The sequence below is a fragment of the Chanos chanos genome, chromosome 12, assembly GCF_902362185.1.
Source record: "Chanos chanos chromosome 12, fChaCha1.1, whole genome shotgun sequence".
NCBI classification, from domain to species: Eukaryota; Metazoa; Chordata; class Actinopteri; order Gonorynchiformes; family Chanidae; genus Chanos; species Chanos chanos.
This window is the reverse complement of record NC_044506.1, coordinates 1030560-1045995: the sequence shown is the minus strand read 5'-3', so window position 1 is coordinate 1045995 and position 15436 is coordinate 1030560. Positions and strand designations below refer to the sequence as shown.

The 15436-nt window shown below is 45.4% G+C and overlaps 1 protein-coding gene across 1 annotated transcript; it reads right to left on the bottom strand.

Moving 5' to 3' along the window:
* Positions 1–4691: 4691 nt before the first annotated feature.
* Positions 4692–7511, bottom strand: zhx2b (zinc fingers and homeoboxes 2b). The gene has a single exon (XM_030789246.1). It carries the CDS (start codon positions 7509–7511, stop codon positions 4692–4694), a length of 2820 nt encoding a protein of 939 aa, XP_030645106.1.
* Between the last annotated feature and the right edge of the window lie 7925 nt (positions 7512–15436).

Genomic DNA, 15436 nt, shown 5'->3' with positions numbered 1-15436 from the left:
GACCTGTAGTGTCCTTACACGCCCTCTGGCATTCTACACTGCACACTTCCTGCTGCGCGCTGCCAGGTTCTACACCAGAGCTCCAGCCCACTTTAGCTCATCCTTCCACTGAACCTTCCCCGCTCCTAACGCTGCGCACTACCCGACTATACGAAAACACCAAATCTGAGTGTCTGCCCCCCGCCCGTTCTCCGTGTCTCTCTCACACACAGCAAGATTTGATCTGCTTCTTTGTATGGCTACTGGAGCCAAAGCAAAAACAACAAATGCAGTTAAAAAACAAAGTAGAATGTAACTATTTCAGAGAGTTAACCTACATATCTCAGTGTTCACTCTTCAGGGTGCAATGCTTGGTGGCTGTTAGCTACGAAACATGGTAATGTTCATGGTAACTCATTTTTACTGTTAAATGCCTGATGAGCTATGCCTAACACGGTTGGCATAGCTGCACAGCAACACAAATGGCAAACCTCCCCAGTGATGTAAAGTGTGCAGAAATGTTGAGAACTGGCATATTTGCATGTGAAGTATTAGCATAGCTCTGTGGTATTTTAATGGGTAAGGTAAATTTTGCTTTGCTGTGCAGTAATGTAAGGAACTTAGTCAGCTTGTTAGCGATGCTAATGTTAGCCTTGCTGTACAGTAATGTAAATAATGTGTGTAAAGATATAAAATGTATCAGTGGTGAAGGGTACAGCATTAGCACAGGGTTAGCGCTCTCCTGTGGCACTGGGACAAGCTCACAGAGGACAGGGCACCTGCTCTTCTTCCCAGAGTAGTAGATCGTATTAATCCAGAGTTGGGATTAATCCAGAGCAGGTAAACCTGTCCAGAGTTTTTCCCGCCTCACCATCTGCATGTGTACAAGCGTGTGTGACGTGTGTTGCATTGATTTACCCAGTGCTTCATGTAACCAACAAACAAACAAACAAGCCATCACAGGTTGTCCCTGGTGTTTATCCCATCTCAGAAAGTGAAACACTGAAACCAGTTGGAGAGCGGCAAAGTGTAGTATGACAGTGCATTATGAAGTAAAAAAAAAAAAACAACCCGAAAGCAACATCCACAGAAAGGCGACTCTGCTTCACACAGCACAGCGCTCCTGGGTTTCTTTCACTCAGCCACACGTGTGCAGGAGGCTAAAGACTATTTGCCACATTCAGCCTCCTGTCTCCTCTCTTTGCTGTGGACGGTGTCTCACAAGCAGGGGAGGAGAAAGGAGCTGGAATTCTCCTTTTTTCTCCTCACTCTACAGTTTCTGGCTGGAGGCATTTGGGGAGGGCTGGACCCAGTACAACTAACAAATGTCCAAACATTCAGCGTGTGCTGGCCAAACCAGGCACTAACAAAAAGCTTTAAGCATCTAAAAGAACAGCGTATGTTTTAGATTCAGCTCTCGCTCTGTCACGTGACACCCCTCAGGCCTATGCACACAGACATTCAATCTCTTATGAGCATTCATCAGTATTAATGAAGAGCACTGCATTGTTCTATAAACTGATTCCAGACCTGTGTTTAACGAGGAGGGTCTTCTTCATCTGCTCAGAACTCAAACAGGATGTTCCAAGCAAGATCGACTCGAACCAAAACATGAAAGACAATTAACTCTAACGGAAATATAAAAGACAGTTAACTCTAAGAGAAACATAAAAGTGCAAAAACTGAATCTGGAGTCAGATGGAAGGCCCTTCAGAGGTGGAACTGTGATCTGGTGGATAAAGGAAGAGTAGGACACAGCGTAAAGGTGTACGCTCCAGTTCCGTTAGTCTGGGACAGAGAGCCAGTTTTCCTGTTCACACAGACAAAGGCCCAGTGTCTTCCCAGCCAAGTGGATCTGCTCACCAACTGTGTGTCGGACTGCATTCAGTTCTGCCACATACAAACCCTTCCCCGTTTGCTTCTCCTTGGCCTGTCCCATATGGGTTACACAGGCTTGGGTTTCGGTCCGCTCAGGGGGGACGCTTTAACTCCTTAAATCGTCATGGTATCAAAAGCTAGACCAGCAACAATAACTTTCGCTGGCCTCTAGCCAAACAGGACAATCTTCGGCCAAATCTTCATCTATCTCAGGTGGCCATTTAAAACAAGGCTCGGGGCCTGAAATAACATGGCGGTAAATACACCACGGTGAACAGAGGTGTGTCAGAGCAAAATGTTACATAGGAGAGGCCGAAAGAAGGGTCTTTTGACACATTAAATCCAATGTTATGTATGTTATGTACATGTTATGTAAATGTTATGTATGTTATGTACATGTTATGTATGTTATGTACATGTTTTGTATGTTATGTAAATGTTATGTAGTTCTGTATGTTATGTACATGTTCTGTATGTTATGTACATGTTCTGTATGTTATGTACATGTTCTGTATGTTATGTAAATGTTATGTAGTTATGTAAATGTTATGTAGTTATGTAAATGTTATGTATGTTATGTAGGATCACAGATGAGATCCAAAAGGACTGGATCTAAGTGAGCACAGCATCTGACTGCCAAATTACTCAGGAGTGTTCTTCAAATTAACACGCAAGAACAAAAAATAACCCAGATTACACAATTAGGCTCCCACTGGGCTCTTACTGTGAACCCAGTCCGTTTTTCGTTTGGTCCGCCGGCCCGTCGGCTGTGGGATAAGGACCTGTCCTTACCTGCTCCACTCTGCAGCTTGGTGTCAGCTCAGCAGTAGATCAGCCTTCCACCACTTCACTGCTTCAAAACGCAACCATTATCATTCCACTCGGAGTAAGAACAGGACCGGAGAGACAAAGAGGGAGCAGCAGTCCCTTCGTGGTGAGAACAGTATTCAGATGGAGGATTATTTAGCTGTCAGAATGCAAACAGGACACTGTCATTTCCATAACACTTCACAAACAGCAGAAGGATGCTCCAGTTTTTACCTAGGCTGTGTTTTATTGGATTACAGCACACAACACTGTCTTTTAGAAAAGAGTAAGCAGTACCTTGCCATAAGTACAGTATTTTTTTGATATATGTATTGAGTGATACATGTGTCAGATACCAGGTTTTCTACTGTCAGAGCTGAACTACCACTACAACTACAAAGCCAGAATACAAAGGCAGCAAGGATGCGTGTGTGTATGTGTATGTGTATTTGTGTGTGTATGCATGTGTGTATGCATATGCGTATGTGTATGTGTATTTGTATGTGTGTGAATGTGTGTTTGTGTGTACGTTTGTGTGTGTGTTTCATTTGCGAGACAGATTGAATCAGAGACGGTATGTTCACAGGACATGATGTAGGCAGCATGGTAGCGGACTGGATTTGATGTGTTTGTTGTTTATTGATGTGTTTATTGTTTATTGTTTGTCTCTGTGATTGTCCTTGTCTTCTGTTTTCTTACTGCGTCTTTGTGTTTGTTTATTTCTTACTGTGTCCTTGTGTTTGTTTATTTCAAATGATCCTCCGATGTTACTTGGTCAGAAAACGGGTGATCCTATTCGAGAACGACAACAGTGAATGTCCGAAAAGTACAACAGCACCTTGATACAGTCGTAAATGCATTCTGATTTGTAGGAAGTCCATCTGAAGAGAGAGAGAGAGAACTGCGGAGGAAGTGCTGTCCGTGGAGCTGACTGATGTATTGCCAATGCTTGTAGTGGCATCAGGTTACAAAACGTAAGACGTGTCCACTGTAAAGATGAGTCAGGAAAAAAAAAAAAAAAAAAAAAAAAAGACCAAAAAAAAAAAGAAGGGACGGCTTGCTCCCATTATAAAATGTAACAAAATTTCCCCCCACATTTTACAAATCTGTAGCAATACAGAGAAAAAATATATGTACACAAATCCTTTTTTTAAAAGTGTAGTAATGCAGCAGATCCAGCTTTGGCACCCGGCCCCGGACACCCCCACGGTGCCTCCACCACGCTCTCAGTGCGCTCACTTCGCCACCCGCAAGCCCAACTCACCCACAACGTTCCCACAACGTTTCAGCTGGAAGCTGCGTGTCGTGGAAAAAAAAGAATCATCTCACAGAACGCTGTGTGAGAGCTGGGATGGAGAGCAGCAGTGAAATCATTGGTTCCAAAAATACAATATTTAGTATTTAACTTCCATTCCTCTCCTTCCTTTCCTCCTCTGTGCAAATGGCAGCAGCAGCAGTTAACACCTGCAACGAAGAAAACAGAACAACCATCAGCGTTTTCAGTTGGAACCACACATGCACGACTCTCCAGTGCTGATAATCAGCCTACACTCTGACCCAATCCCACTGCTAACTGGGTCTAACCAGCACACAAACTGTTCTGATCAAAGACAGTTTGAACTTCACTGCTAACGCTGCGCTGTGGGTCCTTTTCTGTAGTTTTCCTCCATATTCACTTGGAAAACAAACTTCTTAAGACAGAACCAAACACTGGCCTTCTCTCTAAACAAACACATCTGCACACTAGTGTCCTCTATATCACTCTTAACACACTGAGCTCAGAAACTGTCAGATCTTCCCAAATTATTGTTAAGATGTGGAAAACTACAATGAACTTCATTGCTTTATTCATCAAATATTTTTACCCTAATATTCTCCTGCGCTTTGGGCATAGCTTGCATGCTGGTGTTTCATCCTGTTTACATTAGGAACATCTCTAAAGGGGCCTTCTCTGTGGACACCGTTAATCTCCGGATTATACTCACCCCTGGTCCTCCCCCCCACCCTCTGTAGACATCCTCTGTCACCTAATCAGTGTCTGAGACCAGCTCCTGTGACCTCACAGTGTCTTTCAACCAGTTCCCACAATCCTTTCTCCCTTCGCCGTTCTGCCCCACGTCCATCATGTTCTGGTTCAGTGTGCTGGTAAACCAGTCTTTGATCTCTTGGCTGCTCGGTTTGGCGTTTTCCCTCAGCCTACCTGTATCCTCCATTCTGCCCTCCTTCCTCTCCTGGCAGCTGTGTGTGGTGCCACTTTGCTCAGAGCTCACAGCCTCTCCGTGGCCGTTCTGCCCACTGCCACTCAGCTTGTGGAACAGCTCCTTCCACTCCAGAGCACCGCTCCTGAGGGCCAGACGGCTGTCTTTGAACCAGCGGACAAGGTCTGTGCGAGCCAAACCTGTCTGCATCTCCAGTTGGTTGTATTCTTCAGGCGAAGGCCATCGAGTTCGGACAAAAACCTCTTTGAGCAGGTTCAGAGTTTTGATGTCCAAAGGTACAGGAGAGGAGGGGGCAACAATTGGACAGAGGATGTTCATGGGAAGGGCTCCAGGCTTGTGAACTCCGTTTAGTATGCCATGCTGATGCTGTGAGTGCTGATGACGCTTCTCGGTGACAGAGTCCATCTTCTTGGAACCCATGGAGTTCAGAAGGGCTTGTTCGAGATTGTCGCGAAGTGCACGACGTTCGATAAACCAACTGTCGATTTCCTCTCTTGAAAGTCTGGTCGCAGCCACTAGCTGGTCAACCTCACTGTAAGTCGGAAAACTGTGCCTTTGAAAGCTCTCTTCTAAAATTTTCAGCTGTTCTGTTGTCTTCCCCTTCACCCTCTCAAGGAGAGGAAACTGAGTGGGGACTGTTTTCGGACGCTCCTTTGGAGCAACGTCATTGTTTGAGCGATTCGAGCCATTACGAGAAGGTGTGCTCTGATCAGTAGACAGATTTTTAACGTCCCCACGGGGGACTCCATTGGCATTGTGACTCTCTGAAAGCCTGCACTCAATGCTGACAGGTTTCTGCTCTGCTGGCTCCTTGGACGCCTTACACTGCAAAGGCAGAGTGGGAAGAAAGGAAGGAACCTTGGATGGAGCCCATGCAGTGTGAATGATGCTCGGCCTTTTCATCTGAGGTGGGACGAGAGGTGGAGCCATTGGTAACTTTAGGTCCGGGGCCAGCAGGGACTGTGACAGGGACAACTTGTCTTTAGGAGCTGACGGAGCGGCTGGAATGAGACTCCTGATTTCAGAGGCGGCTAAAGGCCGTTTCAGGTCTGAGGAGACGATGGGTGTCATAGAGAGCCTATCTTTGGGCAGCAGTGGAGGGGCTACCATGGGTAACTTGTCTTTGGGGGTTACAATAGGGAACGCCATTGGCAATTTTCCTTTGGAGGTTCCCATAGGTGCTACAATGGGCCTCTTCACTTCTGGAGCAACTAAAGATGGTGCCATGGTTCGCTTAATCTCTGGAGGCACTGGAGGTGGAGGCATGGGTAATCTGTCCAGAGAAGGAACAGGAGGTGGTGCCATGCGAAGCTTCTCCTTGGGGCCATCTGTTTGGGGTACCATGGGACGCTTCACCTCCTGGATGGTAGAGGAGCTCATTAAAGACCGTTTTAGAGCCTGTGCTTGATTGGCTGTTGTCACAGTAACAGTGGTACAAGTCACAGTCAGACCATTACTGCTGGTTGCTGAGACAAGTCTGGACTGCCCAGTGACGTGGGAGAAAACCTTCTGAGCTGAAGGCTGGCTGGCTTTGTCTGGCTGGCTAACAGGAACAGGCAGAACGGTGTACGTCTGGTGAGTGGGTGGGATAGAGCCATTGAACATCTTTTTGCGTGCTTCCTCCACCTCCTCAGGTGACCAGGTGATGCCCTGTTTCAGCCTCTGGGTGGTGAACCACACTTTGATCTGCTCCTCAGGGTGCTTCGACACAGCGGTCAGCCAGGACAGCTCTGCATGAGTCGGGTACGGGAACTTGTTGAAGGATGCGATGAGCGTAGCATTATTGTCCAGTAGAGGATTGTATTTGGTGGTATTGAGAGGAACAGCAATTTTTGGAACAGAGTTGAAATTGGGCGGCCGCTGCAGCAGAGGAGAGACGTGAGAAAGCCCTTGTAACATTGTGGGATCGGGGATAATGATAGTCCCATTTACGTTGACAGCTGTGATCTGATCCTTTGGCAGGATGTTTTCTAACTGGTTCTCTAACTGGTTCTCTGTGCAGTTGCCAAGGAGCAGTGGGATGTCTGCTAGCAAGTTGTCTGTAATTCCTGTAGCTGAGTTATGTGATGGGAAAGAATCAAACCCTTCCCCGCCTTGTGTGTCCTCAGTGTCCTGTGGCTCTTGAGTTGAACCGTCTGTGCCTTCGATTGTCTGCTCTAAGACTGTCTGGTTGTTGAGTTTAAGCCTCTTGAATTTGAAATTGTTCTCTCCTGGATGGACTGTCTCGTTGTGATCGGAGAGGGAGTCAAACTTCTTGGTGCTGAAGTTGCAGATTGTGCACAGGTAGAGGGGGTTGAGTATGACATTGGGATGGGTGCCGTCCACATGCTCTTTGAAGTCACTGAGGTTCTGAGTGGAGAAGGGGCAGTACTTGCACTCATACCCTCCACTCTGCTGTTTCTGTGAAGCTTTGGCATCGGTCTCTTCCTCCTCCTCCCTCTCTTTCCCCGTCTCCTCGCCGCTAACGCTCTCTTCATCCTTCCTCATCAAGACCCAGTCCTCCTCCAACAGGTGCTGCGGATGCAAGGACACGTTTTTGGCCACGTCGCCGGCCGCAACATCGTCCTCTGCCAACGCGTCACCTACTCGAATCATGCAGGGAGTGGACGACTTCCTCCGACTGGACATGGTAACCTTGGTAACCAGGATTGAGGGTTCAGCCTGACTGTGTTAGACAGGCGTTAAGTGAGCAAGCCAGGGTGGGAGGTCAGGTCAGGTCAGGTCAGGTCTCCTGTGCTGGTCCTCAAAGTGCAGCGCAGTCTCCCACTGGCTGCAGTCATCAGCTCCGGTGCAGGGCTTCATGGAACTTCATCAGAGACGACACTCACCTGGAGGAGAGCATGAGAGAGGAGAGGAGAAAAGAGGAGAGAGGAGAACAGAGAGGACGCTTAGGTGGTGAGCACATGAATTACAGAGGGAAGATTAACAATGCTGTCCAGTGAGATTTAGTCCACGTATTACCTCTGCCTGTACCCTTTTTAATGGAAGCTGCATTGTCACTAAAGTAATGAACATGGAACACATTGACTCTCTGTGCTGTCTAACATCCTCTGAATATCCTTTACTGCTGAGCTGATCTGAGCCACACTCTCATGTATATTTTATACATATGATCAAGAAAGTAACTCAAAGTGCAGAAACCCCTTTATATCCCATGTGTGCCCTCCTGAGGAACAGTGTTCTATTGTAATGGCGTCTGAGAGAGGTCTACGAGTTTGCTGAAGGGTCCATGAGTTCACACATTCCACGGAGCAGGCCAACACAACTCAGCACTGCACAGAGAGCTTATCAACAAGGCCAAAGAAAAAGACACACACACACACACAAGGTAGTGGGAGAGAAAGAAAGAAAGAGTGAGAGCAAGAGAGAGAAACAAAATAAATGAAATACAGGCTAGGAGAGAGAGATGGTGAAAGAGAAAAATACTCTCTGACAAAAAATGACAGACTGAAAATATTCTTTCGACAAAATCTGTCTTAAGGCCTGTGTCCACTCAACTCTTTAGTTTAATTTATGTAGCCTAAATTTCCCAGAAAACTTCACTGTATGAATTTCAGTCTTGCAGCAGTGCACAAAGCAGTGTTTCTCTCAGGGTGACAGAGAATATTTAGGTCAATAGACAGACAGAAGCCAGATACACTAACATGAACCTAATATTGTCAGTATCACTTTTCGCTGGGACCAGAGTTAAACACAGATTTCTCCTGCAGTACACAAAGACAGGCCAATGCCAGTGTGTGGTATAGTACACGAAGACAGGCCAATGCCAGTGTGTGGTATAGTACACAAAGACAGGCCAATGCCGGTGTGTGCTGTAAAGAACACAGAGTTGCTGATCAGTCATGAATAATTACTCAGGAACAATATTTGCCTGAGCAGTGAGATCTTCAGCTGTAAACGCACACGGCCGTTACAGCGAGGAAAAAAAAAAAAAAAAGAGAGAAGAGAAGAGAGAAAAAGCAGCAGCGTGTGGGTGAGTGCAAAACTGTGGTCATTAGAGAGAGAGTAATCCTGCTGTGTGCTTCAGCTCAACAGAACATCACATTCCTCCCAATCCAGCACAATCCCCATGTCACACCACACGTCACACAAACCCCATGTCAAACCACACGTCACACAATCCCAATGTCACACCACACGTGACACAAACCCCATGTCACAAAAACCCCATGTCACACAATCCCAATGTCACACCACGCGTCACACAATCCCAATGTCACACCACACGTCACACAAACCCCATGTCACACAATCCCAATGTCACACCACACGTCACACAATCCCAGTGTCACACCACACGTCACACAATCCCAATGTCACACCACACGTCACACAATCCCAATGTAACACCACACGTCACACAATCCCCATGTAACACCACACGTCACACAATCCCCATGTCACACAATCCCCATGTCACACCACACGTCACACAATCCCAATGTCACACCACACGTCACACAATCCCAATGTCACACCACACGTCACACAATCCCAATGTCACACCACACGTCACACAATCCCAATGTCACACCACACGTCACACAATCCCAATGTAACACCACACGTCACACAATCCCAATGTAACACCACACGTCACACAATCCACTGCAACAATGCAATCATCAGCAAAGCAATTCTGACCAGACAGCACAACGCCCCTAATGGCCTGCAGACTTCTGAGTACAGAGGAATAAAAAGAAATAAATAAAGACAGAAAGAAAGAAAGACAGAAAGACAGAAAGAAAGAAAGAAAGAAAGAAAGAAAAGAAAAGAAGGGCAGACAGATTCGTCAGACGACTCTACTGCTTTTGGGAAATGATGAAGCGTTTTAATAATGATGTGAATGAGCTAATTCTTCTCCCATATTCACCCTCTCCATATTAAAAACAAGGACTGGCTTCATTTCCATGCTGTTGTTATAGCAACAGCAGAGACAGTGAGGTGCCCTTCTGTTGGCTCTCTCCTGCATATTAACGATTTCTTCTTGCAGGTATTAATTAGGTGACACTGTCCTCCACAGAGCCGTCGGAACGATCCGTTCCAGCTACAGCGTGACTCTCACACAAGTGACTGGGCGCATGGTCGCGTGTCGCCCTGACAGATCCCAGGCTGATAAAACATGCATGAGATTCTGTCTCACGTCCTTAGTTCACTCCACACGCCCATCACACGGAGAGAGACAGACAGACAGACAGACAGACAGAGCGAGAGACAGATAGAGAGCGAGACAGACACACCCTGCTACACAGCTACAGTAAGCATAACATTCACCTCAGTTAACCTCTGTAAAAAAAAAAAAAGTCCTATCTATGCTATTAAATAAGCATATAAAACTCACACCCGCACACACCCACACCTACTAACAAACAGAGGCTCGCTCACACCCACACACACGTAAACACACACACACACACACACAAGTGCACTGCCACACATACAAAAAGATGCACAGAACCACACACAGACGGGCAAACAAACACACACAGATGCACACACAAAGCAAAAGTCTGTCACACAAACAGGCTGATAGACAATATGTGGCTACACCCATCTGAATCTTAGCTGATTAGAAAAGAAACGCTGAGAGTCTGACTTCATATTTGACTGGGGCAGCATTAGGAGGATGACAATGACTATGATGTGTGTGTCCGCAGACAGAGACCCAGGACGATACAATAAGTACACGCGCGTGTACGTGTGTGTGTGTGTGCGTGCGTGCTTGCGTGTGTGTGTGTGAGTGTGCGTGTGTGTGTGTGCGTGCGTGCGTGTGTGTGTGCGTGTGAGTGTGCGTAAGTGTGAGTGTGTGCGCGCGCGTGTGCGGGTGTGTGTGTGAGTGAGTGTGAGTGTGCGTGTGCGTGTGCGGGTGTGTGTGTGAGTGTGCGTGCGTGAGTGTGTGCGTGTGCGTGAGTGTGTGTGTGCGAGTGTGTGCGTGTGCGTGAGTGTGTGTGTGCGTGTGTGTGCGTGTGCGGGTGTGTGTGTGAGTGAGTGAGAGTGTGTGTGGGTGTGTGTGTGAGTGTGCATGTGCGTGTGCGTGTGTGAGTGTGCGTGAGTGTGTGTGTGTGCGTGAGTGTGTGTGTGAGCGGGCTGATGGAGGCCTGAGACGATGTGTGCTCTGTCAAGTGTCTGAGTGTGTGTGTGTGTGTGCGTGTGTGTGTGTGTGTCTGAGTGTGCTACATAGAAAAAGCCCAAGGACACATCAGTACATACAAACCATTCTACTCCTCTCAAGAACCCAGAACTACTATTAAACGTTTTTTTTCAACAATAATGAAGAGAGAGAGAGAGAGAGAGAGAGAAAATACCCACAGAAAACCGCAGCAGCCTTCAGGCTTCAGAAGGAAGAACTGCGGCCAAGACACAAACAATCTGTAAGGATCAATACCCTGTACTGCAGATGCAAAACACACACACAAACACACACACTCTGCTGCAAAGGACACCGACAGACACACATAATCACACATGCACACACACGACATTCAGCTCCTGGGAGAAACTGTTCTTAGTTTGTGCATGTCAGTCTGTGAGATTTAACTAAACACACAAAATAACTTAACTTGTCTTAAACCAAACTTATATTACTCTGGAAGCACAGCATCATAAAGCATCGGACCGGTTGGGTGGGTGGGGGTGGGGGTGGGGGGGTGGAGGCATGAGTGCCTAATAGAACCACTCCTCTCCACAGGCCAGGCCAATCTCAGCCAACTCACTGTTCATGTAAAGATGTAAAGAGTGTTTACTGCATTAACATGTAAAGAGTGTTTACTGCATTAACATGTACAGAGTGTTTACTGCATTAACATGTAAAGAGTGTTTACTGCTGTAACATGTAAAGAGTGTTTACTGCATTAACATGTAAAGAGTGCTTAAGAGTGTTTTAATATATAGAGTGTTGAAGCGTGCTGTAACATGTAAAAAGTGTTTAGTGATTTAACATGTACAGAGTGCTTAAGAGTGTTGTAACATATATAGAGTGTTTACTGCTGTAACATGTGAAGAGTGTTGTAACATGTAAAGAGCGCTGAAGAGTGTTGTAACATATATAGAGTGTTGAAGAGTGTTGTAACATATAAAGAGTGTTTACTGCTGTAACATGTAAAGAGTGTTGAAGAGTGTTGTAACATGTAAAGAGTGTTGAAGAGTGTTGTAACATATATAGAGCGTTTACTGCTGTAACATGTGAAGAGTGTTGTAACATGTAAAGAGTGTTTACTGCATTAACATGTAAAGAGTGTTTACTGCATTAACATGTAAAGAGTGCTTAAGAGTGTTTTAATATATAGAGTGTTGAAGCGTGCTGTAACATGTAAAAAGTGTTTAGTGATTTAACATGTACAGAGTGCTTAAGAGTGTTGTAACATATATAGAGTGTTTACTGCTGTAACATGTGAAGAGTGTTGTAACATGTAAAGAGCGCTGAAGAGTGTTGTAACATATATAGAGTGTTGAAGAGTGTTGTAACATATAAAGAGTGTTTACTGCTGCAACATGTAAAGAGTGTTGAAGAGTGTTGTAACATGTAAAGAGTGTTGAAGAGTGTTGTAACATGTAAAGAGTGTTGAAGAGTGTTGTAACATGTAAAGAGTGTTGAAGAGTGTTGTAACATATAAAGAGTGTTTACTGCTGTAACATGTAAAGAGTGTTGAAGAGTGTTGTAACATGTAAAGAGTGTTGAAGAGTGTTGTAACATGTAAAGAGCGTTTACATGTAAAGAGTGTTGAAGAGTGTTGTAACATATATAGAGCGTTTACTGCTGTAACATGTGAAGAGTGTTGTAACATGTAAAGAGTGTTGAAGAGTGTTGTAACATATAAAGAGTGTTGAAGAGTGTTGTAACATGTATAGAGTGTTTACTGCTGTAACATGTAAAGAGTGTTGAAGAGTGTTGTAACATGTAAAGAGTGTTGAAGAGTGTTGTAACATGTAAAGAGTGTTGAAGAGTGCTGTAACATATAAAGAGTGTTGAAGAGTGTTGTAACATGTAAAGAGTGTTGAAGAGTGTTGTAACATATATAGAGCGTTTACATGTAAAGAGTGTTGAAGAGTGCTGTAACATATAAAGAGTGTTTACTGCTGTAACATGTAAAGAGTGTTGAAGAGTGCTGTGACAGACAATCGCATTACACAGACACTCCTGTATTTTTCCCTCCACTCCTACACTCCACCTCAACACAGATGCTTTAAAACTGGCTGCTCACGTGTTAAGAGGGCTGAAGAAAAAAACAGGGACAGACAAGGAGAGAGAGAAAGAGAGAGAGAAATGTGTAACTGAGTCTATCAGTACAGACAAAATGACTAAATTAGGCTGCATGTTCTAACTTACTCATTCTAGAGCGTACCGGGATGCAGTGCTGATGGATTAACTTTAACATACAATCTACTCCTGGGCATAAACACCAAACTCCACAACAGAACCAGTACTGTGGAGTTGGAGTCGGAGGCAATTATTGGGTTACTGGAGTCGGAGTCGATAAAAATGTACCATAAATTGAGAAGTCGGAGTCGAAGGTTTTGTGTACCGACTCCACAGCCCTGAACAGAATGAAACTCACAACAACAAACAGCCACAGACGACATGAAAAACACAACACACGCACACAGAGTTCGAAAACCTGCTATTGCACTCACACTTTTTTGTTAGCACAGTGTGTGATTGTGTGTGTGTCTGAGTGTGAGTGTGTGTGTGTCTGAGTGTGAGCGTGTGTGTCTGAGTGTGAGCGTGTGTGTCTGAGTGTGTGAGTTTGAGTGTGTGTGTCTGAGTGGGAGTGTGTATGTTTGAGTGGGAGCATGTCTGTGTCTGAGTGGGAGTGTGTGTATCTGAGTGTGAGAGTAAGTGTGTGTGTGTCTGAGTGTGAGTGTCTGAGTATGTGTGTGTGTCTGAGTGTGAGCGTGTGTGTGTGAGTGGGATTGAATGAGACAGACCTAAACTGCTCTCTGAAGTACATAGGACAACCAGAGTGTATGGACATGGGTAAACATACTCCCATCCTGATTACAGTCTTCAGAGTCTAATGGCAGATTTCTCCCAAAAAACTCCAGAGGAGAAAACACTCACCCTTCCCGTCAGCGGGAGAAAAAAAGAGGAAGAAAAGAAACTGGTTGCCTTGGAAACCGGCAAACTTCAGGTACAAGTGGATAAATTTGTTCCCCTATGTTCCGATGGCAACATTTCAGCTCTTCAGTTCCTCAAAAAAAGAAAAAAAAAGGGAGATCAGACCAGAAAAGAAAAAAAGAGATGTACCTCTTCCATGACAAACCCATAAATTAGCCTGAATCTTTTCACAGCAAGTACAAGATTTGCATCACCTGCTTTTCCCAAAGAAAAAGAAAAAGAAAAAGAAAAGAAAGAGAAAAAAACAGGAGAGGAACACTAGGCTCTACAGCTGGTCATTGTCATTCACAGTAAAACATTCAGTATGATGTCAGCATGATGTCACAGGGTCATCAGTGTGATGTCAGAGTCTAACTCAGAGACACAAAGGTTTAGGGCACTGTTTTTAATTAAACCTTTAGATGTTATCATAGGGGTGTCTTAAAGCAAACAGCCTACAGAGCAAGTCTTTTAAGTCCTCAGACGTGCGCCCCGACATAAGAGCTGCCCCTGGTCACACACGCATTAACTATGCTGCACACTGAGGTGCCTCACTGAGGGACCAGATTTTACGCAACCTTCTCCTGTGTATTTGATCGGACCTCAATCCCACAATTGCCATATAGGTGTGCAAGTATGATTTTATTTACAGTTTTCCTTAAGTCACTGGTCATTTTACACATTTCAGAACATCAAGGATACTCACAGATTAACCCCACATTACTGCCTCAAATGGCCAACTACATAACTAAGTTAACTAAGATAACTACATAACTAAGTTAACTAAGACAACTAGATAACTAAGTTGATAGCTTAGCTAACTAGCGCTAGGTTGTTAAAATCTCTTTGCGAGACATAATTAGTTGGGTAGCTGTGGCTAGCCATCCTGGCTATGTGGCTTAGTCTTACATAATTAGTTACAGTTTTGTGTACTCCTGTGGTCCTGTAAATGTCAAGGAAAACAGCAGGAACTGGTTCTATGGGTGTTACCCTTTGACAAAAGCTGATGGCTACGGTAACTAAACACCGACTGTGTAAAAGGGGCGGGAACAATTGGTGATGTCATTATTGCCTAATGGGAGAATCCCAATAAGCTGTCTTTTACCGTTTCCGTTCGGCGGACCCAGACAGCTCCCTCTACAGGCGGTAGGGAGCGTGGCAGCTCAGTGGGGCCGGAGACACGCCCGTACAGTAAAAGACATGCAGTAGAATGGCAGGCGCCAAATCAGAGACATATACAGAGCGCTGGGACACAGATGACTCCCTCAGGAGAGAATGGAAGGAAGGTTGGCATGATATTACACCCACCTGTGTGTGTGTGTGTGTGTGTGTGTGTGTGAGAGAGAGAGAGATCTGAGCTTGCAGTCCCCCCGCCCCCCCCCCCCCCCCCCCCCCAACACCCCTCCCCTTCACAGTGCTCCACACATTAAAGATGTTCATTTCCCAACACCAGCCAAGC

Bases quoted from the DNA above. Each gene is read 5' to 3' on its own strand.
- zhx2b (XM_030789246.1), bottom strand. From the start codon at position 7,511: ATGTCCAGTCGGAGGAAGTCGTCCACTCCCTGCATGATTCGAGTAGGT.